The 22,095-nt window shown below is 39.1% G+C and overlaps 4 protein-coding genes and 1 non-coding gene across 7 annotated transcripts; 4 read left to right on the top strand and 1 right to left on the bottom strand.

The window, feature by feature from the left end:
* Positions 1-2,631: 2,631 nt before the first annotated feature.
* LOC111790465 (protein GRAVITROPIC IN THE LIGHT 1-like) lies at positions 2,632-6,364 on the bottom strand. 3 transcript variants are annotated; one of them, XM_023671368.1, is made up of 4 exons: positions 6,247-6,357; positions 5,051-5,101; positions 4,846-4,900; positions 2,632-4,161 (listed from the first exon to the last, which is right to left on the bottom strand). In XM_023671368.1, the coding sequence occupies exon 4, from the start codon at positions 4,151-4,153 to the stop codon at positions 2,885-2,887; it is 1,269 nt and encodes a 422-aa protein (XP_023527136.1). In that variant the 5' UTR covers positions 4,154-4,161; positions 4,846-4,900; positions 5,051-5,101; positions 6,247-6,357; the 3' UTR covers positions 2,632-2,884. The 3 variants fall into 3 exon arrangements, with proteins under 3 accessions (XP_023527136.1, XP_023527135.1, XP_023527138.1); XM_023671367.1 differs by lacking the exon at positions 4,846-4,900 and having other exon boundaries at positions 6,247-6,364; XM_023671370.1 differs by lacking the exons at positions 4,846-4,900; positions 5,051-5,101.
* A 425-nt stretch (positions 6,365-6,789) lies between these two features.
* LOC111790600 (probable tRNA N6-adenosine threonylcarbamoyltransferase, mitochondrial) lies at positions 6,790-11,627 on the top strand. Its single transcript, XM_023671568.1, has 13 exons — positions 6,790-7,100; positions 7,193-7,237; positions 7,434-7,508; positions 7,603-7,699; positions 8,006-8,096; positions 8,254-8,303; positions 8,987-9,177; positions 9,327-9,412; positions 9,894-9,969; positions 10,041-10,124; positions 10,256-10,370; positions 10,874-10,962; positions 11,186-11,627. The coding sequence occupies exons 1-13, from the start codon at positions 6,831-6,833 to the stop codon at positions 11,315-11,317; spliced, it is 1,401 nt and encodes a 466-aa protein (XP_023527336.1). The 5' UTR covers positions 6,790-6,830; the 3' UTR covers positions 11,318-11,627.
* Positions 7,434-22,012, top strand: LOC111790599 (3-phosphoshikimate 1-carboxyvinyltransferase 2). The gene is made up of 10 exons (XM_023671567.1): positions 7,434-7,439; positions 8,783-8,787; positions 18,329-18,686; positions 19,497-19,744; positions 20,103-20,256; positions 20,365-20,579; positions 20,659-20,776; positions 21,097-21,307; positions 21,428-21,489; positions 21,579-22,012. Coding segments are annotated over exons 2-10 (1,587 nt in total). The 5' UTR covers positions 7,434-7,439; positions 8,783-8,785; the 3' UTR covers positions 21,798-22,012.
* On the top strand, positions 11,860-15,688 carry LOC111790597 (transketolase, chloroplastic). Its single transcript, XM_023671565.1, has 7 exons — positions 11,860-12,519; positions 12,800-12,890; positions 12,973-13,078; positions 13,155-13,437; positions 13,831-13,979; positions 14,064-14,217; positions 14,427-15,688. Exons 1-7 carry the CDS (start codon positions 12,034-12,036, stop codon positions 15,384-15,386), a joined length of 2,229 nt encoding a protein of 742 aa, XP_023527333.1. The 5' UTR covers positions 11,860-12,033; the 3' UTR covers positions 15,387-15,688.
* Positions 17,772-17,874, top strand: LOC111791941. Its single transcript, XR_002814731.1, has one exon. It is a non-coding gene; the product is annotated as a U6 spliceosomal RNA (small nuclear RNA).
* Positions 22,013-22,095: the final 83 nt, after the last annotated feature.

Consider the following 22,095-nt stretch of genomic DNA (forward strand, 5'->3'; position numbering starts at 1 on the left):
TAAAAATTATGAAAATTACATCATACCAACCATACCATATCTCCATCGATACGAGCGGAAAAAAGAAAAGTCATATGAACTTATACTCAAAATGGATAATATCATATTATTATAGAGGATCGTTGTTTTTATATATTTTTTAATTTAAAAACGAGTTTGAATTGTTTTAAAACGGTAGTTTAAATTATATTAAATCGTAATGAAATATAGCAAAATAACACGTTTTTATAGCGTTGTCAATCAATTCTAAATTCCGATTGAAAATACAAAATTTCAAAGTATAATATTAATTCTCTAAATTTATCATATATATATATATATATTAATTAATTTGTGATCGTGACTTTTTTTAGAAGGTAAATGAAAAAAAAAAGTGTTAATTTATAAAAATTTTAATGTGAAATTTTTGGCATAAAATCATTTAAAATTTAGATTTTATGTTCCATTTACTAGAAATTCCTCCATTATTATTATTATTATTTTGGAAAAAAAAAATATTTTTCTTAAGCATTTTTTTTCTTATTTAAAATCATATTTAAATTCTAAATTAAAATTCAAAATCAAAATTAAGTTTTAAAACGATTTGTTTTCTTTGCTTTGTTTTTTCTTTTAAATAAATAATAAAACAATAAAATTATTAGTGTGATATTGTTTATAAACTTAATTTTAACAAATTAAAAAAATAAAAAAATTATTAAATAGGGTAAAGAAAATCTGGACTCATAATTTTCGAACCGTTTATATTTTTTTATTATAAAGTTATTATCATAATATTTGTCACGTTTTTAAAACGCAATCGTAAAGTTGAAGATATGATCGGAGGATAGTACAATATAATTAATTTTTGCCGTACATTTTATGCCAAATTAATGACTTAGACAACTACTAATACATCATATTATATCAATGCCGTAGATGTCAAATTTAATTTGACTGAAAATTAGGTATAAACGAGATAGATACATTGAAGTATCTACCTATTCAATGTAAGTGACGTATTATTTTAAGCATTAATATGGTATTGTCACTACACTTGTGGCGATCGCTGCCTTCATATTATCTCTAGTCTTGCCAACTCTTGTGAAATTATCCACTTTAGGCACGAGGCGGTGGCTTAAGGAATACACGTGTACTCACACCTTAGAGCACGTATACTCAAACTTGGCTACCTCTCCGCAACAAGGTCATTCCCTCATAAGGACGTGCGATGCGCTCAACTTAGCACTTGGCCGACACTTGTCTTGTCTTGAGTCCCGACTTTTATGCTTGCAACTATTGACACTATTCCTCTGATATAAATGGTTATTTTTAAGACACTCTACGGTCGAATAAAGAAAGGTTCAAGAAATAATAATAATTTAAAAAAAATAAAATACTAAAAAAGAATAATTGGAAAATTTAAAATTAACATTTTTTAGTCGTTATCGTTTTTTAATAAATAAATAGATAACATGAATAAATTTGGTTGTCCTTGCACAAACAAAAATATATATAAATAATAAAGTTTTCAAAGTAAATATAAATTAAATGATAAAGTTTTGGTGGGCCCGTTTTCTCAAAGTACATTTTTACCCTTCGGCCTACCTATACTAACTTTACGACTTGTCGTTAGTTTTGTCGCATCACAAATAAAATTTTCGCATTTCCATCGTTTTCTTTGACTTGTATATACAGAGCGACACCGACGAATTGTCGTAACGTAACTCACAAGCAACTAAAAAAAGTGGTTGCTAAAATGATTTTTTTTTTTATATATTTACAGAAATTCTTTTATTTCTCAGCAACAACTACCAAAATGCCCTTCCCTTAGATGAACCCGGTTCGATTGGCCCAGGCTGGGGTTAGGGAAGCCAGAACCGAAATAAGAAACTTAAAACGACGTCGCTTTGAGCGTACGCTCTACGTGGAGGCGGCCTGGCAGCTAGCCGGGATGTTGGTTGGAGAGAAGTATACGGCGGAAGATGCTCGGGTGTGGATTAGCGCCGCCGTGGCTAACCATCGGAGTTGTTCGGATGGCGTGGAAGAGGCCGGCTCTGCGGCGAATGGGAATAACTTGACCGTGTTGCTGACCGAAGCTCTGCATTTATGAGATAAGATTGCTGACGTGGAGGAGCCGAATGGAATGCACCTGCTCCCCACGTTGCAATTATCATTTGATATTCCAACTTATTTATTTTTGTTATATTTTGTTTTTTTAAAATTACTTTTATACTTTCAATTTTATTTTTAAATTTTTAAAATTATAAATTTAATCTCTAATTATATATATATTTATATATTTATGTATTTATGGTAGAATTTACCACATAAAATTTAAATTTAATATTATTATCCTATTGAATCAAACTTGTAATTTAATCTTTTAAATTACCAGTAAATTAGATAAATTAGAAAAAAAAAAAGCGACATCAGACAACGTGACATTGTTTAGAAGTTGAATATTGTAAAAATAATAAAATGATTCCATTGTCGACAGTTGATCTACAGCGGAATATAATAAAAGCTTATCACTGATCTAGTTTTAAAATATAATTTAGATTATTTTTTTTATTACCATAAATTAATAGTTAAAAAAAACTTATAATTTTTTTTAATTGAAAAAAAAGAGAGATTTTTAGAAGCTTGACAAAATTTTGGCCAAGTAAAATTTAACTCCCTGCTTTTGAAACATGAATACATTACATCGTGCAAGCAGGCGTAGACACCTTGATGGAGAGGGGCAAGGCCTAAACAGTTCTTTCACCAGATAACCCAACAAACAGCAGAACAGCAAAATAACAGCTCTATATATTACAACAAACAGATAAAACCTGTATTAAACAAATACATAAAGGCCTACATTCTTTTCGGATCGATGCACAACCTTCTCGAAATGTTTGTTTGTTTATTCAGCAACCCTGACGCCCGAGAGATAAACTCGACTCTGAATTATCGTTCCTCCGATCAGGAAACCTGGCATCACCATCAAGCCAACTTTCGGTTTCGGGTCGTTCTCGCCTACGATCAGATTTTTCACCACGCTATCCATATACACCTCGGAGAATTCATTCCCTCTTTTAACCTGGAATACCTTTACAGTTGGATCAAAGGAATAAGCCAAGCTGTGCAGGAGCCAGATTGCCTTGGCCAGTTTAAGAAAAACCTGATAGAAAGGGGTTCTTGGATGTCCACCCCCTACCACATGGTTTCTTTGATCTAAATTTCCAAAGAATGAGGCCTCCATCTTAGAATGGACCACTAGTAGATACTTGCTCCTGCAAAATTGACCAAAAATGGAGTCTGGATTTTGGCCAAGCATGTCTAATGGATCCATGTCCTTCAATGAAAGAAATTGCCGGAAGAAATCCTCTTTGGTGAGTGCATGATTGTCCGCTTTGATTGAGAAACTTTCATGTTGAAAGCCACAAAACATTCTCTGGCATATGTGGGACTCAAATGCATATTTCTTGTGAGCTCTTTTTGAATATACAACGTTGGATTCAACCGAGTTAGCAGCAGCGTCGAGGTCCCAGCCAGCTGCTTTCATCATGTTAATCAAAGGCTTCGAAAAATCGTGAATGGCCTTAAAAGCGCCTTCCACGGCTGATATAAACAAATCAGGTGTCAAGTCCACAGGAAAATCTCCATTTTCATCTACAGAACCTTGTGATTCTTTCATTGATAACCCTCGAAGTTTGAGGTTCTTTTCCAGGTTTACCTTCTTCTGGTTTGCCTCCTCAATCTGATGCTGTAACTGAAGAATCTCAGAATCTTTGTTCTGAATTTCGGACTGAAATTTCTTGACCATAACCTCATAGGTTTTCAGAAGGCTTTGTTGTTCTTGGATCTCCGCAGCTAAGCGCGAGTCCTGTGGTGAAACACATACCGGTTTGGGGTTGTTTTCGCGATAAAAGTGTTTGATCTCGGATAGTTTCTTCAGCTCAGAAATTACAAGTTTATCAGCAACTTGAATTTTTTCAGGATCATATGGTGTATGAGCACCTTGGAGCTGGATATAAGCAGACTTAAGGGAAGAAATGTTAACAAAAAGGTTTGATATAAGGCCTTCCACAGCTTCGGGTTTCTGGTTCATGGCCTCTTCCATGGGTTGTGGGTGAACCTTCTGGCTATTGCTCTCACGGAGTTGGTTATCTTTTGCTCCAGTCAATAGCATAGTTACTTCTGAAAATGGGAGGAATTATATCAGAGACGTCTGAAGATGGAAATACAATGAACTTCCTTCATATAACAGGGAGGTCCAGGCATAATGAACACAAGAATGCTTGTGTTTCTCGGAGGTGTAGATGAAATAGTGTGTAACAGCCCCAGCCTACCGCTAGCATATATTGTTCTCTTTGGTCTTTCCCTCACGGTTATTAAAATGCGTCTGCTAGGGAGAAGTTTTCACACCCTTATAAAGAATGTTTCGTTCTCCTCCTTAACCAATGTGGGATCTCACAATCACCCCCTTCGGGGCCAGCGTCCCCGCTGGCACTCATTTCTCTCTCCCGATCTGGGTCCCGAAGGGGGTGGATTGTGAGATCCTACATTAGTTGGGGAGGATAACCAAACATTCTTCATAATGCGTGTAGAAACCTCTCCCTAGTAGACGCATTTTAAAAACCTTGAGGGGAAGCCGTAGAAACCCCTCCTTAGCAAACGCGTTTTAAAAATCTTGAGGGGAAGCCCGAAAAGAAAAGTCCAAAGAGGATAATATCGACTAGCGGTGAACTTTGGCTGTTACAAAGTGTATCCACACATTTGCAAATGTACTTCAAGCAAGAAATGCGAATATTTTATTCCTTCCAGACGATGGTTAAAAAACAATGCCGTCTAGATTTTATGCATGCATAAACTAAACCATACATTAAGATTTCGTAAGCTGCCAAGTCCATCAGTAAACCATCGCTTTATTTGCCTACTGTACCATGAGATTTTTATCAATGTTAGCGACTGATAGCACGTCATAAAGCAACTCTCTCAGCCACCTCCAACCGGCTGATTTATCTTTTTACAGAATAAGAAAACTAGCATAAATATTGGAAAGAAAAGAATGGCATGATCGACCTACCTATAAAATTGGCATCATTAAGGTACCCTGGCAAACACCATAAGCTTCCACCTACAAACAGGAGCAGAGAACTCAATTTATCAGGAAGAAGAGGAATCAATTCTTGAATTATATGTGAGAATCTGGATGCAATTTATGCCGAGTTCCAGAATAAACAGTATATTAGAGCATATTTCTCCAATTAAATTTTCTTCATTAAGCTATCGAGTCAGTGGGTAACATTACACATAATGAAAAATTTTAAAACAAAGCCTGCTGATTAGAGGTGAAAAGGGGTTTTGTTTCATGTCAAGGAAAAATGTCAAACGCAACAAAAAGCATAGTTAATTCCTTTACACATTAGCCTCAATACGTGTAACAGCCCAAGCCCAAGCCCAAGCCCACCGCTAACAAATATTGTCTTCTTTAGGCTTTTCCTTTTGAGCTTCCCCTCAAGGTTTTTAAAACGCGCTTACTAAGGAAAGGTTTCCAAACCCCTATAAAGAATGCTTCGTTCTCCTCCTAACTGATGTGAGATCTCACAATACGCTTAACCAAAATAGCTCCAGTGATATCCCCTAGACTATTAAATACTACAACAATTCTAACACACAGAAAATAACAGCTTGATCATCTATCTCACAATTTTCCTTTGCATGTGGAGAGAATTAGCTGGGGCAGTGGTGAAGGAGTTAGAACAATTTACGGATCGTCCCGGTGCCTTAATCAGCTCCCAAAGCCTCTTATCTCAATACATTTCCAGTGTAGAACCTCTTGTTAAAGTACAAATGTTGCATAAACATCTTCACTGATCTTGTGAATAATAGTGTAGATCCCCACAGGTAAAATAAATCTCAACGCATATTTCTCATAATTGGATAGTTTGACCTCCAACTATCATCTGTTGAGCCAAAATTTCCAGTTCCCAATCAATCATACACAAACCAACCCAAAATTAGCATTACCACCAATCTTCGGCATACCAAATTTCTAACTAATTCATTAGCCCCGCAGAACACAAGAACGAGAACAGAGAACAAAAGAACAAAATTCAACATTTCCATCCACTTTAAAACCCTAAATCTCAACAGACTCTTGAAATCAGCTACGTTGAATCAAACACATCAAAAAAGACAAACTAAAAATCAAAAGTAACTCCATGCAGCGATAAACCATAAGACTTTCGACATCTAAAGAGTAAAGAAAGAGAGCCTTACGGAGCTTGCAGTGATCGGGAAGTCGCCGGAAAGTTGACGAAAATGTGAAGAACCTGAAACGGGGGAACCGCGCGCGAAGAAAGCTCTCTCTTTCTGTGCCCTTCAGCTTGGTAAAGAAAAGGAAAAGAAAAAGGCATCGATGAAGGGTAATTTCGTCTTTCCACTATGTCTTCTTTTCAAGTCTTCTAAAAATTCTCTTTCCATTCAAAACGCGCCATAAAATTTTAATTAGTATCCCAAAATAATGGGTGTAATTTTTAATTCTTTTAATTATTGGTTAAATTATGCTAAAAAATTAGTTAAATTAAAAAAACCCTTAAATTTATTTAATTTTTTATTGTTGTAATTATAGGTATATCAATGATTAAACAATTACTTTTTATTAAGTTAATTAATTAAAATATAATTGTTTTAAAGTTTAAGGTCTAAAATTAATCCACCATTTATAATTAGGAATTAAAATTAAAAAAAAAAAATTAAACGCTCCATTTATAATTTTGATATTTAAAAATCGAAAAATAAAAATCAATATATTCGTCTCCTTCGACCTTACAGACTTTCAGAAGCGCTGCTGCTCCGCGGGAATGGCATTTTCTTCATCACTTTCCCGCTTAAACCTTATCCCAAAACCTTCACTTCCGTACGCGCTTAATACTTTGAAATCACTGAACTTCCACAAGCTACTACGAATCAATGGGATTCGACCATGTATATCATCAAATGATTCAGCTGCCCGATTTTCTGCTTTGAAAATGACTAGCTCTGCTGGAATCCACACTCAAATTTCAAGGCCGCAAGACGATTTGATTGTTCTTGGCATCGAAACGAGCTGCGATGATACCGCGGCTGCCATTGTAAGCTATAGACCTTGCTTTACTTTGCGTATTTTCGAGCGAGTGCTTTTGACTGTTGTAAACGTGAATTCTGGTTTTTATGATGCTTTTAGGTAAAAGGAAATGGCGAAATTCTTAGCCAAGTTATAGTTTCTCAGGTATTTATCTTTAAGTTAATATCAATGAATCTCCCTTTTCCCAGGAGTTTTTGCACATTTGTAATGTTAGGTTTCATTATACTTGGAACGAGTTTCGAATTTTTTAGTCAAACATGTTGATAATTTTGTCTATTTGGAGTTATTTAGTTATTTCTTGCAGTACATTTTTGTCTAAATTTATCCTTGCCACATCAAGGCAGAGCTGCTTGCTCGTTATGGAGGTGTTGCTCCTAAAATGGCAGAAGAAGCGCATGCACAAGCGATTGACAAGGTCATGATTGCAAGGCATACTAAATGATGAATTTCCATATCTTCTTTATTTACTCTCACGTAGGTTTCAATTCCTTTTTGTCTGTCGACTACAGGTGGTGCAGGAAACAATGGAAAAGGCTAACTTAACAGAAAGGGATTTATCGGCAGTTGCTGTAACCATTGGCCCTGGTTTGAGCCTCTGCCTCCGTGGTAATTTGCAGGATTCCCCCTTAGGGTTTAAGCCTAAGTTATCTGTCTGCTTTGTGCTGTTGCAAACCCATCTGTTTTATCTCTTTATTAGCACTGTTAAACAAATATGTAAGATATATGTATCAATGCTTATGTTCGCACGAATATGGTTCTTAGGCTAGTAGCCATGGAACGAATCACTATTCACTAATCATAACATAGACGTACGGAATCAGTTCAGCTTCTTTCTATCTTTAATTATACAAGTGAAGATTTATCTTTATTAGGAGATTCTTAGGACTTATTCTCCATGCAATTGAAATGCAGTTGGTGTGCAGAAGGCCCGGAAAATTGCTGGTAGCTTTAGTCTACCAATTGTTGGGGTGCATCACATGGAGGCTCATGCTCTGGTGGCTAGGTATGCATATCAAATTATCAATGCAAATTAGATCTGGGTTGGCTCATATTTGTTAATTTGTTTACTGTCAGAGGATGAATTTTTGGTTTGGTTTGGTTTGGTTTGTACTTCCTGGCGGGATACTTTTCTGATTAAAACATTCTTCTTTCCTCTGTAGATTAGTTGAACGGGAGTTGCAATTTCCTTTCATGGCACTGCTCATTTCTGGTAAGACTTTATATTCTCCTATACATTCTCCATTCACATTTATTTTTCATCCTTCCTTCATTTTCCTTACACACATGCAAATTGTATTTTCATTTCCCGTGTCTAGATGTGTAAAAACAGAAAAGAGATAGAGAGTGCAAATTTCTGGATTAATGTATTTTTAAATTGCTTGATCTTTTCCAACTTTTTGTTTCAAAATTTTAGGGTCTTTTATAATTTGATGCATCTCAAATCCAATTATGAAATGCTATGCAGGAGGTAAAACTTCTAAAGTCGTTAACATTTAGGTTCAGTTCTTTTTATTGATAGCATTATATTTAAATGGTCGAGCGCTGTCATTGCTATCTCATTAATTGTAAGTACATTATTTGAACTATTTCAATAAATTTTGAGCAATGGAGTGGGTTGAACTTCAGTTTCATGAATAGAATTGGTGTTTCATGAGTGCGATGCATAAGGGGAAAAGTATTACAAACTACTACATTTTTAATCAACTGTGATGGAGAGAACGAACACTGCATCTTTTTCATGACTGTAGAGGTAAAGTTTGTCTGGTTTATTCTGCTCATTGTGGAGTATAGTATTCGGTCTTCTAGGAGGTGTTATTAAGATGACTCAAGATGATTTTTCGAGCTTTTGACAAGGACTTCAAAGAATAGAAAATTAATGTCTATCCATTCTAGGGGGACACAACTTACTTGTTCTCGCCCAAGATCTTGGCCAATACATACAACTTGGAACAACAATAGACGATGCGATTGGGGAGGCATATGACAAGACTGCCAAATGGCTTGGTCTTGATCTTAGGAAGAGCGGTGGGCCGGCTATAGAGGAGCTTGCCAGAGAGGGGGATCCAAAATCAATTAAGTTCTCAGTAATTTTTCTAATTCAACGTGTTGTTTGTCATTGCATTTGCATATCCTTATTTTATTGGTAGTGAATAGACATGAGATACAAATAGTAAGCATATATTTCTGTGTTGGCAAGTATGTATATTAAGTTTTCAAATATTTATCTCTATAGACTCCAATGAAGCAACATAAAGATTGCAACTTCTCTTATGCGGGGCTGAAGACTCAAGTCAGGCTGACTATTGAATCCAGAAACATGTATGTATTTATCTGGAATGTACTTCTTCATCCTTTCTAATAACAATGTCATCAGCAAGAATCACATATAATCTTTGAGCTTCAAATAACCTAACCATGTTGTTGGAGTTGTGGCAAAATCTATACAAAAATGAAAATCCAAATATAGTTTTGATGTAAAGGGCCAGACATAGTTAATATTTATTTTGAAGGCATGATGTTTTAAAGGTCTATTAGATTTGAAGTATTGATGTATCTACCCGGTTTTAAGTAACTCATGCTATTAATTTCACAATGTAATATCTGAGCACTTGGGTCATTTGTTTGTATAGTTTATTTCCAGTACTACAGTTCCGTCAGATTGGTAAGACTGGGCTGATGGTTATCCTGTCTGAGAAGCTTATTACAGAGTTTTCACGTGTTGAAAGTTTCTGCTTTGACATTTTTAAGAGCAATAGGTTTTTTTTCTCAGTTCTTTGATGAATGTACATAACGTGTGCAGTGATGCAAAAATTCCTCTTTCTTCTGCAAGCAGCCAAGACAGGAGTGTGAGGGCTGATATTGCTGCCTCTTTTCAGGTATCCATCAGTCTGTATGGACTAATCTTGTACCGTTACGTCAATTGATCCTTGTGTTAAATTTATTGCAGCGTGTTGCAGTACGGCATCTAGAGGAAAGGTGTGAACGAGCAATTGAATGGGCATTGAAGATTGAACCATCCATAAAACATTTGGTAAAATGAGCTGCTCAACATCTTTTATTCCCTTCGCATTACTCCCAATGCATCTTACATTTTCATTTTCTTGCCAGTGAGCTGTACACATTGTTGAAACGAGGAATTCATCTTGTGTTTTTCCTATGCAGGTAGTCTCAGGAGGTGTTGCATCAAATAAGTACGTTAGGGCTCAACTTACTGAGGTTGTCAGGAAGAAGGGCCTGCAGCTTGTCTGCCCTCCTCCCAGTCTCTGCACTGATAATGGTATATTTCCTTTTGCTCAACTTGGATAAATTCATGTCTATTAGAGTAATTGACCATTTATGTAACAACCCAAGCTCACCACCAACAAATATTGTCATTTTTAGGCTTTTCCTTTCAGGCTTTCCCTCAAAGTTTTTAAAACGTGTTTGCTAGGGAGTGGTTTCCACACCTTTATAAAGAATGATTTGTTCCCCTCTCCAACAGATATGAGATCTCTAAATTTAAAACCTGAACTCGGACATAAAAAATGTAGGTTGACCATAGTTTAAAAATGATTAATGTTGATGACTTATTTTAAGCTCCAAGTACGTTTGTCGGTGTGTTTATGGGAGATGTAGAGAGCTTTCCTTAACAAAGTAGCAGATTTTCTTGTGCAAAATATTTGGCCTGCTTAATATACAACGGTTTTGTTGACCATTTCTGGTGCAATCTTATTTAAATAAGTTCGCACACCGTATCGTATGCGTATTAGGACACCAATCTCTTTTAATTGTGTTGCCAAGGTGTAATGGTGGCTTGGACGGGCCTCGAGCATTATCGCATTGGGAGATTTGATCCTCCACCACCAGCCGATGAACCCGAAGATACTTTGGTATGGTTCTAATCTTCACTGTAACCCTCTTGCCCCTTGATTAAAATAGGAACAAGTGAAGCCATCACATGTTTGGGTTTTACTACTAAGCTTAGAAAAAGAATACTTTGTCCAAAGTTATTCAAAGGGCCTGATGAATATTCTAGTTTATGATGACAGCATCTTTCTTTTATTTTATGGTTTTTTATCCTTCTCAAGTCTACATATTCAATTTTGTATCCAGTACGACGTGCGACCGAGGTGGCCATTGGGAGAAGAATACGTTGAGGGAAGGAGTATAGCTCGCTCGCTAAGAACAGCCCGAATCCATCCATCTCTTACGTCTATCATCCAGGCATCTCTACAGCAACAATAGTAGCCATAGCTTCAGTTTCCAACTCAAAGGAATTTGCATCTCTTCTTACCTACGAGATTTCTCAGGAAACAAACGGAATCATACCGGAGTTCTAATTTCCCAACCATCAACGTGGTACTACCATCACTTGATGCCTTCAGTTAAATTATTGGGCGAGTTTGGTTGTTTTCATGAGATATGACATCAATATGTTATGTTATTTATTGATTCATTTGTATCATATTAACATATATTAACAAGTCTCATACACGAGAACCTTCAAAAGAAGAAATACATGTGGATCATCGCTAAGTTATGCTCAGATAGTCAATTATTAGGTAATCTTTCCATTCCTTTCGATATGGGTTTTGTGTAGTTATGAATGGTATTCAAAAATCTAACCTTTCAAATCATTTTGCCGTAAGAAAAGCATAAATTTTGTTGCAAGAGATGGTATATGTTGAGAAAGAAAACAATATAAATCACTATTAGCCATGGTGATTTTCCTATGCATTTTTTTTTTATAACTGCAAAATAGTGGAGGGAATTTTGAAAGGCAGTGGATATCCTAGCCACAGCCAACGGCTGAGATTCTCCATTGTTCTAATCCGATGGCCACCTCTCGTCTCTTACCTCCATTTTTGTGTAGTCCAGAGAAGCTCGAAGCTCTATTTCCACACGAAATATAACTGATATTCTCACGGTCCATTTCTTCAATCCTTCACCAATCCACAGCCATGGCTTCCACTTCTTCTCTCACCCTTTCTCAAGCCCTCTTGTCCCGTGAAATCTCTCGCCATGGCTCCAATTCCTCATCCGACAGAGTTCCCCTCTCTATTCCCACATTCTCCGGCCTCAAAGCCACCAAGCCACCGCGCCTTTCCGGCTCCGCCCACCGCCCCAGGACCACCCACTACCGCCGCCAGATCGTTAGAGCTGCCGTCGCCGAGACATTGGGCACCACCGCCGAAACTGCCCTCGTTGAGAAGTCCATCAACACTATCCGATTCTTGGCCATTGATGCGGTTGAGAAAGCTAATTCCGGCCACCCTGGTTTGCCCATGGGCTGTGCGCCGATGGGTCATATTCTTTACGATGAGGTCATGAAGTATAACCCCAAGAACCCTTACTGGTTCAATCGGGACCGTTTCGTTTTGTCCGCTGGACATGGTTGTATGTTGCAGTATGCTCTGCTTCATCTTGCTGGCTACGACAGTGTCAGGGTTGGTTTCCTGAGCATTATTCATTTCTGCAGCTTCATTTGGTTTTGATCTACATTTTCTTAGGCATATCTTATTCGAATTGGCCGAAATTCTAAGTTTCTGGGTGTGATTCTCTGATTTCTCTTGATATTTGGGGCCTCTTGTATTACGCTTCTTACTTTTAGTTTGATGATCATCTAGACTGGTTTTGTAGGAGTGAACAATGATTTATCCTTCTGGAATTTAGCCTAGTTTCCGGCTTTACTAAGCAAATGCTTCTATCTGATGAAATTGATATCAGGAGGAAGACTTGAAGAGCTTCCGTCAATGGGGAAGCCGAACCCCTGGACACCCCGAAAACTTCGAGACTCCCGGTGTTGAGGTCACAACTGGTAAGATTCTTGTCTTGAAACTTAATTGATCCATCGTTCAAGAAAAATTTTGATATGATTCTGTTTTTCTAATGGAGTGCAGGTCCCCTTGGACAGGGAATTGCAAATGCCGTTGGTCTGGCCCTTGCAGAGAAACACTTGGCTGCTCGTTTTAACAAACCCGACAGCGAGATCGTCGACCACTACACGTAAGAGAATTGCCATTTTGCTGATGATTAGCACCTGTTTTGTTTTCGCTTAGAGGTATGTGTATATGTTATACAGATATGTTATACTGGGAGATGGTTGCCAAATGGAGGGAATTGCCAATGAGGCTTGTTCTTTGGCTGGTCATTGGGGATTAGGGAAGCTTATTGCTTTTTATGACGACAACCACATTTCAATCGATGGAGATACTGAGATTGCGTTCACCGAGAGTGTCGACACTCGTTTCGAGGGTCTTGGTTGGCATGTTATCTGGGTGAAGAATGGAAACACTGGCTATGATGAGATTCGTGCTGCGATTCAGGAAGCTAAAGCTGTTAAAGACAAGCCTACAATGATCAAGGTTTGGGATGTCACATGTCTTTGAAATTAAAGTATCTTTTCTGCACTTAGATATAGCAATACAATAGTATTGTATTTTTCGTTTATTATGCTTGAAATTAGATTAAAAAAACTCACTTAAAAGATTGTTTTCAGTTGTTTGGAAAGCTAGCATGTATTCTTGTAAGATCCACCAGAGGAGAACGAAACACCCTTTATAAGGGTGTGGAAACCTCTCCCTAGTTGACGCGTTTTAAAAACCTTGAGGGAAAGCCTGAAAGGGAATGTCCAAAAAGGACAATATCTGCCAGTGGTGGGCCTAGGCCGTTACAATTCTAATTTCTATTCATTTCAACATAATCTTGGGATCCTTTATGTTAACTTCCGTGTTCTTGATCGAGTTTTCTCTTCTCAGGTGACGACAACCATTGGTTTTGGATCTCCAAACAAAGCTAATTCGTATAGTGTGCATGGTAGTGCACTTGGTGCAAAAGAAGTTGAGGCTACTAGGAGCAACCTTGGATGGCCATATGAACCTTTCCACGTGCCTGAGGACGTTCAGAAGTAAGGATGCTTAGCTCTCTTGTTCTTATTTCTAATTAGTTGACATGGTAAGTGTTACCGAGCAACATTGTCGATTATTTTCAGGCATTGGAGTCGTCACATTCCTCAGGGTGCAGATTTTGAAGCAGAATGGAATGCCAAGTTTGCTGAATACGAGAAGAAGTACGCAGAGGAAGCGGCTGAGTTGAAGTCTATCATCACTGGTGAACTGCCTGCAGGCTGGGAAGATGCCCTTCCGGTGAGTCGTGTCAGATCCGATTGAATTCGGCATACACATATTTGATTACTTTTAATTTCATCGAATTGGGAATGAACAATATGGATGCATCTGAATAAGTTGTGCTCGACATAGGCGTTTTATTCGAATCTAAGATCAACTTGTCCTAGTGCTAAGTTTTCATTCAAAGTGTATATATCTTAAAGGCCTTCCTGAATGAAACTTTGCAGAAATATACACCTGAGAGTCCAGGTGATGCCACTAGAAATCTGTCTCAGCAATGCCTTAATGCCCTTGCAAAGGTTCTACCTGGTTTCCTTGGTGGCAGTGCTGACTTGGCATCGTCGAACATGACGCTTCTGAAAATGTATGGCGATTTCCAAAAGAACACTCCAGAAGAACGCAACGTAAGGTTCGGTGTTAGGGAACACGGGATGGGCGCCATATGCAATGGGATTGCCCTTCACAGCCCCGGGTTTATCCCATACTGTGCCACATTCTTTGTTTTCACTGACTACATGAGAGCTGCTATGAGGATTTCTGCTTTGTCTGAAGCTGGTGTCATCTATGTCATGACTCACGATTCGATCGGGCTCGGAGAAGACGGTCCAACCCATCAGCCAATAGAGCATCTGGCTAGCTTTAGAGCAATGCCCAACATATTGATGTTTAGGCCGGCAGATGGTAATGAGACTGCTGGGGCTTACAAAGTTGCAGTTGTAAACAGGAAGAGGCCTTCTATTATGGCTCTTTCGCGACAAAAGTTGCCTCAACTCCCCGGAACGTCAATCGAAGGGGTCGAGAAGGGTGGATACATTATTTCCGACAACTCTTCAGGCAACAAGCCAGATGTTATCTTGATAGGAACGGGTTCGGAATTGGAGATTGCTGCCCAAGCAGGAGACGAACTCAGAAAGGAAGGAAAAGCTGTTAGAGTCGTTTCCTTCGTCTCTTGGGAGCTTTTTGATGAGCAGTCAGATGCCTACAAGGAAAGTGTCTTGCCAGAAGCTGTATCAGCTAGAGTTAGCATTGAGGCCGGTTCAACATTTGGTTGGGGCAAGATTGTTGGAAGCAAAGGGAAGGCCATTGGTATCGATCGATTCGGAGCGAGTGCACCTGCAGGAAAGATATACAAGGAGTTCGGTATCACAGTAGAGGCTGTCGTAGCAGCTGCACGAGAACTTAGCTAGGATCATTTATATCAGTATCTATGGAAATCGGCGATCCGTGGCACGAATTTCTTTATTGTAATAAAAGAAGCTAAGCGTGAATCCTTCTTGTTCAAAAAGAAAAAAAAAAAAAAAAAGTGAAGCTGAATCAGATTGTCTGTTGCTTATGATTCTGTTTACAGAAAATGAGGTCACAAATGATGAACAGAGAGGCATTAGTTTTATTTCGAGTAAAACTGAAGTCTGCAACAGCTCCTGGACCTCTCTTTTCTGTGTCTGCTATGCTCAATCTTAAGAGGTATTTCATCCTTTATTTATTCTCATATCCATTCTCTAAACACCATAGTAGTTCTAAACGCCTTTATGGCTTCATCTTGCTCTTATATTTTCAGTATTTGGTATCATATGCACTGATTTTTGTATGAATATAAATGCAACCGTCCAAGCTCCACCACTAGCAGATATTGTCCTCTTTGGGTTTTTTCCCTTTCGGGCTTCCCCTCAAGGTTTTTGAAACGCGTCTGTTAGGAAGATGTTTCCACACCCTTGTAAAGAATGTTCCGTTCTCCTCCCTAACCCATGTGGGATCTCACAATTCACCTCCTTCAGGACCCAGCATCATTGCTAGCACTCATTCTCCAATCGATATGGGACTCCCAATCCACCCCCCTTCGGGGCCCAACATCCTTTTTGTTGGGCACAGTACCTCGTGTCCACCCCCTTTGGGACTTAGCCTCCTCGTTGACATATCGTTCGGTGTCTGGCTTTGATATCATTTGTAACGACTCAAACCCACCGCTAGCAGATATTGTTCTTTTTGGACTTTTTCTTTCGGGTTTTCCCTCAAGATTTTTAAAACGCGTTTGATAGGAAAAGGTTTCCACACCCTTATTTCATTCTCTTCTCCAATCGACGTGGGATCTCTTAGTAAAACTCATCCAGCTCGTTGGAGGGAGAGGAATGAAGAGGATTATGGGTTGAGGATGTGATTTTGTGGCCACACAAGAAAACAAATGGCTTGCGTGAGTTGTGTAACGGATTGATTTGGATAATTGGATATGGTTCTTTCATCTTTCAACTGAAAGAATTTGTTGTTATTTGAGGCAGCTTGTCCCAGCCCACCTTTTTTGTCCCAAAACAGCCGTAAACATATGGCTGTGGTTGCTCTCTCATTTGGATATCCAACTACTTATCCATATTCAATGTTGTCAATGTGGTCAGATAGATTGAAATCAACGTTTATGCTTCAAGTTATTCTGTATTTAAGCATATTCATATAAAGCATGTTCTCAGCATATTCTTTGTTATTAATTATTCTATCTACCTATACCAAGTGGGTATTTTACTCTCTAGTTTTTTGTTTCGGTAAAAGAAGAGTATGAATGTGAGAATTTAAACCTCCGATTTCAAGAAAGATGTAACAATCTGAGGCCACTACTAGCTGATATTGTCTGTTTTAGTCTATTATGTATTGTCGTCAACCTCACGGTTTTAAAACGTGTATGTTAAGGAGAGATTTACCCTCGTAAGAAATGCTTTGTTCCCTTTACCAGGCGACATGAGATCTCATAATCCATCCCACCTTGAGATTCCAGTGTCCTTGTTGATAGACTGCTCAGCGTTTGACTCTGATATCAATCCAAGTCTACTTGTTTACAGATATTGTTCGCTTTAACTTGTTACGTATTTCCATCTGCCTCACGGTTTAAAATGCATATGCTAGAAAGAGGGTTCCTCACAGAATGTTTCGTTATCTTCTCCAACTGATATGAGATTTCACAAAAGATGTACATGTCAGTTACCGGTGAGTTATACTCATGTTGACTTTTGTTATACCGTTTAGGTTTGAGAACATGTTTTCCTTTCTCTCCTTCACTACCGTTGGTCACTACCGTTGGTCGAGAAGAGGAAATATAAAAAACAAGTTCATGGATATTATTTTGGAACTTGAATTTTATCTATATAATTCAGTAATTTTTCCATAATAAAATGCTAAAGTATGTCAGTGAAGTATGAATTTATAATTTGAAGTGAATGTTACCATTTAACAGCCTCAGTATTTGTCTGCATGGAATACTTCAATGATTAACCTGAAATATGTAAGAATTTACATAACTAATTGCACACATAATATAATTAATGGTTATATAAAAAAATGCTTACCTTAAAAATATATATTTTAGAAGTTCGTAATTATAATGAAATAATAATTACCAAAGAATTTAATTGAGGTATGTTTGCACACTTTCCCATGATTTGCGTTTACGATGTGTCGACTGACCTTTGTCCCATCAGAATACCTATCGGATTGACAGATGAGCTGTCGTTCAGAAACCTTTTGTCCCACATCGATTAGTTTTCAATCAAAATAACGCTTCATATAGCCAAGGGTACAACGATGTGTTCGTCCCTTCGGGGACATCCGATAAAATTGGAACGATACAGAGAAGATTAGCATGGCCCCTGCGCAAGGATGACACGCACAAATCGAGAAATGGTCCAAATTTTTTTTCCCTTTTTACCCCTGAATCCGACTTTATTTTACCAATATACCCCTATGTTTTAACCGCTGTTCTTTTACGATTATATCCCTAATCAGTCGCTTCCACTGATGTTCCGCAAACAACAACTAACAGGACAGAAAGGTAAAATGATCGTGTAAACAATAAACACCACTCCCATTAACAAGTTTGCCAACAATCACCGAGTTGACTCACCTTTCAACCCCAGAAGTGCGCGGTAAACACAAGGGTTGACTCGCCCAACACATTTCTTTAATACTCAGCCGCCTCCTCCGATCTTTGGAATTTGGTAATTTGTGGTGGCTAAGTTGGTTGGTGGAGTCGATAATCCAAGCGAATACAAAACCCATTTCCACCAACTCTTTCCACACCTACCCGCCCGCCATTGCGTAACTTGGACCGGTTTCAGAGAGATTTATATGTTAGAGAGAGAGTAAGAGAGGCAAGGAGAGAGAGGGAAATGGCCCAAGTGAGCAAAATCTGCAATGGCGTTCGGACCCCTCGATTTCTTCATGAAATTCCCAAATCTCAGAAGCCCAACTCCGTAAATTTGTTCTCTGTGAGGTCACCATTTGTGGGAGCTCTGAATTTCCGGGGTTTGAAATGTGGCGATGAAGTAAGGGGAAATTCTGCCGCTGGTAGAGTAAGCGCCGTCGTTCCTCTTAAGGTTTCGGCTTCCGCCGCCACGACGGTGCCGGAGATCGTGTTGCAACCCATTAAAGAGATCTCTGGGACCATCCACTTGCCTGGTTCTAAATCCCTTTCGAATCGGATTCTGCTTCTCGCTGCTCTCTCCGAGGTATGCAAGATCGTGGGGGTTTTTTTTTTTAGTTTGCATTGAAATTAACGTATTGGATTTTCTGTAATGCTTAGCGATCGATTGAGTTTGTTTAATTGCTGATCAAATTTATAGAATGAAAAATGGTGTTGTCCAATAGTAACTCGTTGGCTTGGAAAATCATTTGTTCTTCTGTTTGTAAACACTTATTCATGTTCTTTCTGCCTCTAATAATGGATGATGCATTTGATTAAGAAATGGTTGTTCTGTCAATCAAATGCATTTCATGGAGGATATAGCCAAGAATTGTTGTTTATGGTTTGGTCGAATGATTCCATTTTCTTTAAGTAAGGGTTTTTCAATAGGTAAAGGGGACATTAGCTCTCTCTTATCAAGTAGAACCGGTCATTGTGACCGGTTGTTCTATTAGTTTGTGCTTTTGTTGGAGGGGGAACGAAACATTCCTTATAAGGGTGTGGAAATCTCTCCCTAGTGGGCGTTTTAAAAACCTTGAGGGAAAGCTCGGAAGGGAAAGCCCAAAGAGGACAATATCTACTTGCGCTGGGCTTGGGCTCTTACAAATGGTATCAGAGCCAGACGTCGGGCGGTGTGCCAGCGAGGACACTGGGCTCCCAAGGAGGGTGGATTGTGAGATCCCAGATCTGTTGGAGTGTGGAACGAAGCATTCCTTATAAGGGTGTGGAAACACTCTCCCTAGTGGACGCGTTTTAAAAATCGTGAGGGGAAGCCCAAAGAAGACAGTATCGGCTAGTGGTGGCTTGGGCTGTTACATCGGGTAGCTTATGTTGTTATCTCTAATTAATTATTCAGGGAACAACAGTGGTAGACAACTTGTTGAGTAGTGATGATATCCACTATATGCTTGGTGCATTGAAAACACTCGGGCTGCACGTTGAAGAGGACGGTGCGAACAAACGAGCCATTGTTGGAGGCTCTGGTGGTCTCTTCCCAGTGGCCAAAGAATCAAGGGATGAAGAAGTTCAACTTTTCCTTGGCAATGCTGGAACAGCAATGCGTCCATTGGCAGCTGCAGTTACTGCCGCTGGTGGAAATTTAAGGTGACATTTACTTGATCAAGTGCTTGAACCGAACACGAGTTGAACACGTACCCTTATGAACGTAAATGAATACTTGTTTGAAGTGAATATTTAGCTTGACACCAATGTACGTGAGATCCCACGTCGGTTGGAGAGGGGAACGAAACATTCCTTATAAGGGTGTGGAAACCTTTCCCTAGTAGACACGTTTTAAAACCGTGAGGCTGACGACGATACGTAACAGGCCAAAGCGGACAATATCTACTAGCAGTGGGTTTGGGCTTGGGCTGTTACAATGTAATATAGTATACATAACTTGCAAAACATCCACTCGTATTCCATTGCGTAGTTACATACTAACGACTTAGAAACGTTACAGATATGTTCTTGATGGAGTACCTCGAATGAGAGAGAGACCGATCGGAGATTTGGTTGATGGTCTCAAGCAGCTCGGTGCCGATGTCGATTGTTTCCTCGGCACTAACTGCCCTCCGGTCCGTGTAGTTGGAAAAGGAGGTCTTCCAGGGGGGAAGGTGAGTATTATAACATATAACTACATCATGCCTCACTAGGCAATGTTCTTGCAGTTCTCAAGTGAATGTAATCTTTAAATTTATAGCTATTCGTCATCTTGTTTTCAGGTAAAACTCTCTGGTTCCATTAGCAGTCAATACTTAACTGCCTTGCTGATGGCAGCTCCTCTGGCTTTAGGAGACGTTGAAGTCGAGATAATTGATAAGCTGATTTCGGTTCCGTATGTCGATATGACTTTGAAACTGATGGAACGATTTGGGGTCACCGTGGAACACAATGATAGCTGGGATCGGTTCTTCGTTCGTGGAGGTCAAAAATACAAGTAAGTTTCTACAAAATATAGGTGTATTAGCTTCCATAATCCTGTTACACTGGTGCTAACGAGCGAAGAAAAACATCAGGTCTCCCGGACATGCTTATGTCGAAGGCGATGCTTCGAGTGCAAGCTACTTCCTCGCTGGTGCGGCTGTCACTGGTGGGACGGTTACCGTTGAAGGTTGTGGCACCAGTAGTTTGCAGGTAACTGCACACTAAAATATTTTGCATTCTCGACCTTTTCCTACCGTAGATATCTCTACCTTCAAGATTCGATGTAATAGCTAAAGCCCACTACTTTGTGAGATCTCACATCGGTTGGAGAGGGGAACGAAGCATTCTTTATAAGGGTGCGGAAACCTCTCCCTACCAGACGCGTTTTAAAAACCTTAAGGGGAAGCCCGAAAGGGAAAGTCGAGGACAATATCTGCTAGCGGTGGGTTTGGGCCGTTGGTATAGCTTGTAAATCCCCATGTGTTCATCATACTCTAAATATGATATTTTTATTATATTCTGCTCATCAGGGAGATGTAAAATTTGCTGAAGTTCTTGAGAAGATGGGAGCTAAAGTAACCTGGACAGAGAACAGTGTCACCATCACTGGACCGCCACGAGACTCTCCGACGAGCAAACATCTGAAAGCAATCGATGTCAACATGAACAAAATGCCCGATGTTGCTATGACACTCGCTGTAGTTGCATTGTATGCCGATGGTCCAACTGCCATTAGAGATGGTACGTTTCTGTGTTTTTCGGGTTTAAACGATCGTAATCGATTCCAACCAGAACCCAATCCGTTTTGATTACTTGAATCTCAAACACCTTGCATTGTGTTTCTCTGTGTCTGTATTTCAGTTGCAAGTTGGAGAGTGAAGGAGACCGAACGGATGATCGCCATTTGCACAGAGCTCCGAAAAGTTAGCCTTCGAATTCCTTCTACCTCGTCTTTCGACCGCTCTTGTGGATGCTGTTCTTTTTGCTCATCGTGTTGTGTGTTATATTTCAGCTTGGAGCGACCGTTGAAGAAGGTCCAGATTACTGTATAATCACCCCGCCAGAGAAACTAAACGTGACGGCCATAGACACATACGACGACCACCGAATGGCCATGGCGTTCTCGCTTGCTGCCTGCAAAGATGTTCCAGTTACCATTAAGGATCCCGGATGCACCCGAAAAACGTTCCCCGACTACTTCGAAGTCCTTCAGCAATTCGTCAAGCACTGAACAACCAAGAAAGATATGAGAGATAGGCAGTAAGGAGGTAAGTAATTTGGTATAACCTGAGAGCTTTTAGTAGTAGAAAGGCTGATTTTGGAACTTCGAGACGCCTTATTCACTTTTGTTTCTAATCGCCCTTCCATGTTTGCTCCCCCTACCTATTGAAAAAACCATAAATTATGAATAAAATTTCCGTCTCGACATCGTTTGAACGTTTTGAATTCATTGAACTCATAACCGGTAGGTAGCTCGGTTGTTTGGAAGCTGAGAAAACGAGAGTTTTATGATGTAACAGCCCAAACCC

Source organism: Cucurbita pepo, chromosome LG03, assembly GCF_002806865.2.
Source record: "Cucurbita pepo subsp. pepo cultivar mu-cu-16 chromosome LG03, ASM280686v2, whole genome shotgun sequence".
NCBI classification, from domain to species: Eukaryota; Viridiplantae; Streptophyta; class Magnoliopsida; order Cucurbitales; family Cucurbitaceae; genus Cucurbita; species Cucurbita pepo.

Excerpts from the sequence above, each read along its gene's own strand:
- LOC111790597 (XM_023671565.1), top strand. The coding sequence starts at position 12,034 with ATGGCTTCCACTTCTTCTCTCACCCTTTCTCAAGCCCTCTTGTCCCGT. Across the intron at positions 12,520-12,799 it reads CTGGCTACGACAGTGTCAGG|GAGGAAGACTTGAAGAGCTT; the intron begins GTTGGTTTCCTG and ends AATTGATATCAG. Across the intron at positions 13,980-14,063 it reads GTGCCTGAGGACGTTCAGAA|GCATTGGAGTCGTCACATTC; the intron begins GTAAGGATGCTT and ends GATTATTTTCAG.
- LOC111790600 (XM_023671568.1), top strand. The coding sequence starts at position 6,831 with ATGGCATTTTCTTCATCACTTTCCCGCTTAAACCTTATCCCAAAACCT. Across the intron at positions 10,371-10,873 it reads CAGTCTCTGCACTGATAATG|GTGTAATGGTGGCTTGGACG; the intron begins GTATATTTCCTT and ends TGTGTTGCCAAG. Across the intron at positions 10,963-11,185 it reads ATGAACCCGAAGATACTTTG|TACGACGTGCGACCGAGGTG; the intron begins GTATGGTTCTAA and ends TTTTGTATCCAG.
- LOC111790599 (XM_023671567.1), top strand. Across the intron at positions 21,308-21,427 it reads TCCAACTGCCATTAGAGATG|TTGCAAGTTGGAGAGTGAAG; the intron begins GTACGTTTCTGT and ends TCTGTATTTCAG. Across the intron at positions 21,490-21,578 it reads TTTGCACAGAGCTCCGAAAA|CTTGGAGCGACCGTTGAAGA; the intron begins GTTAGCCTTCGA and ends GTTATATTTCAG.
- LOC111790465 (XM_023671367.1), bottom strand. The coding sequence starts at position 4,153 with ATGCTATTGACTGGAGCAAAAGATAACCAACTCCGTGAGAGCAATAGC.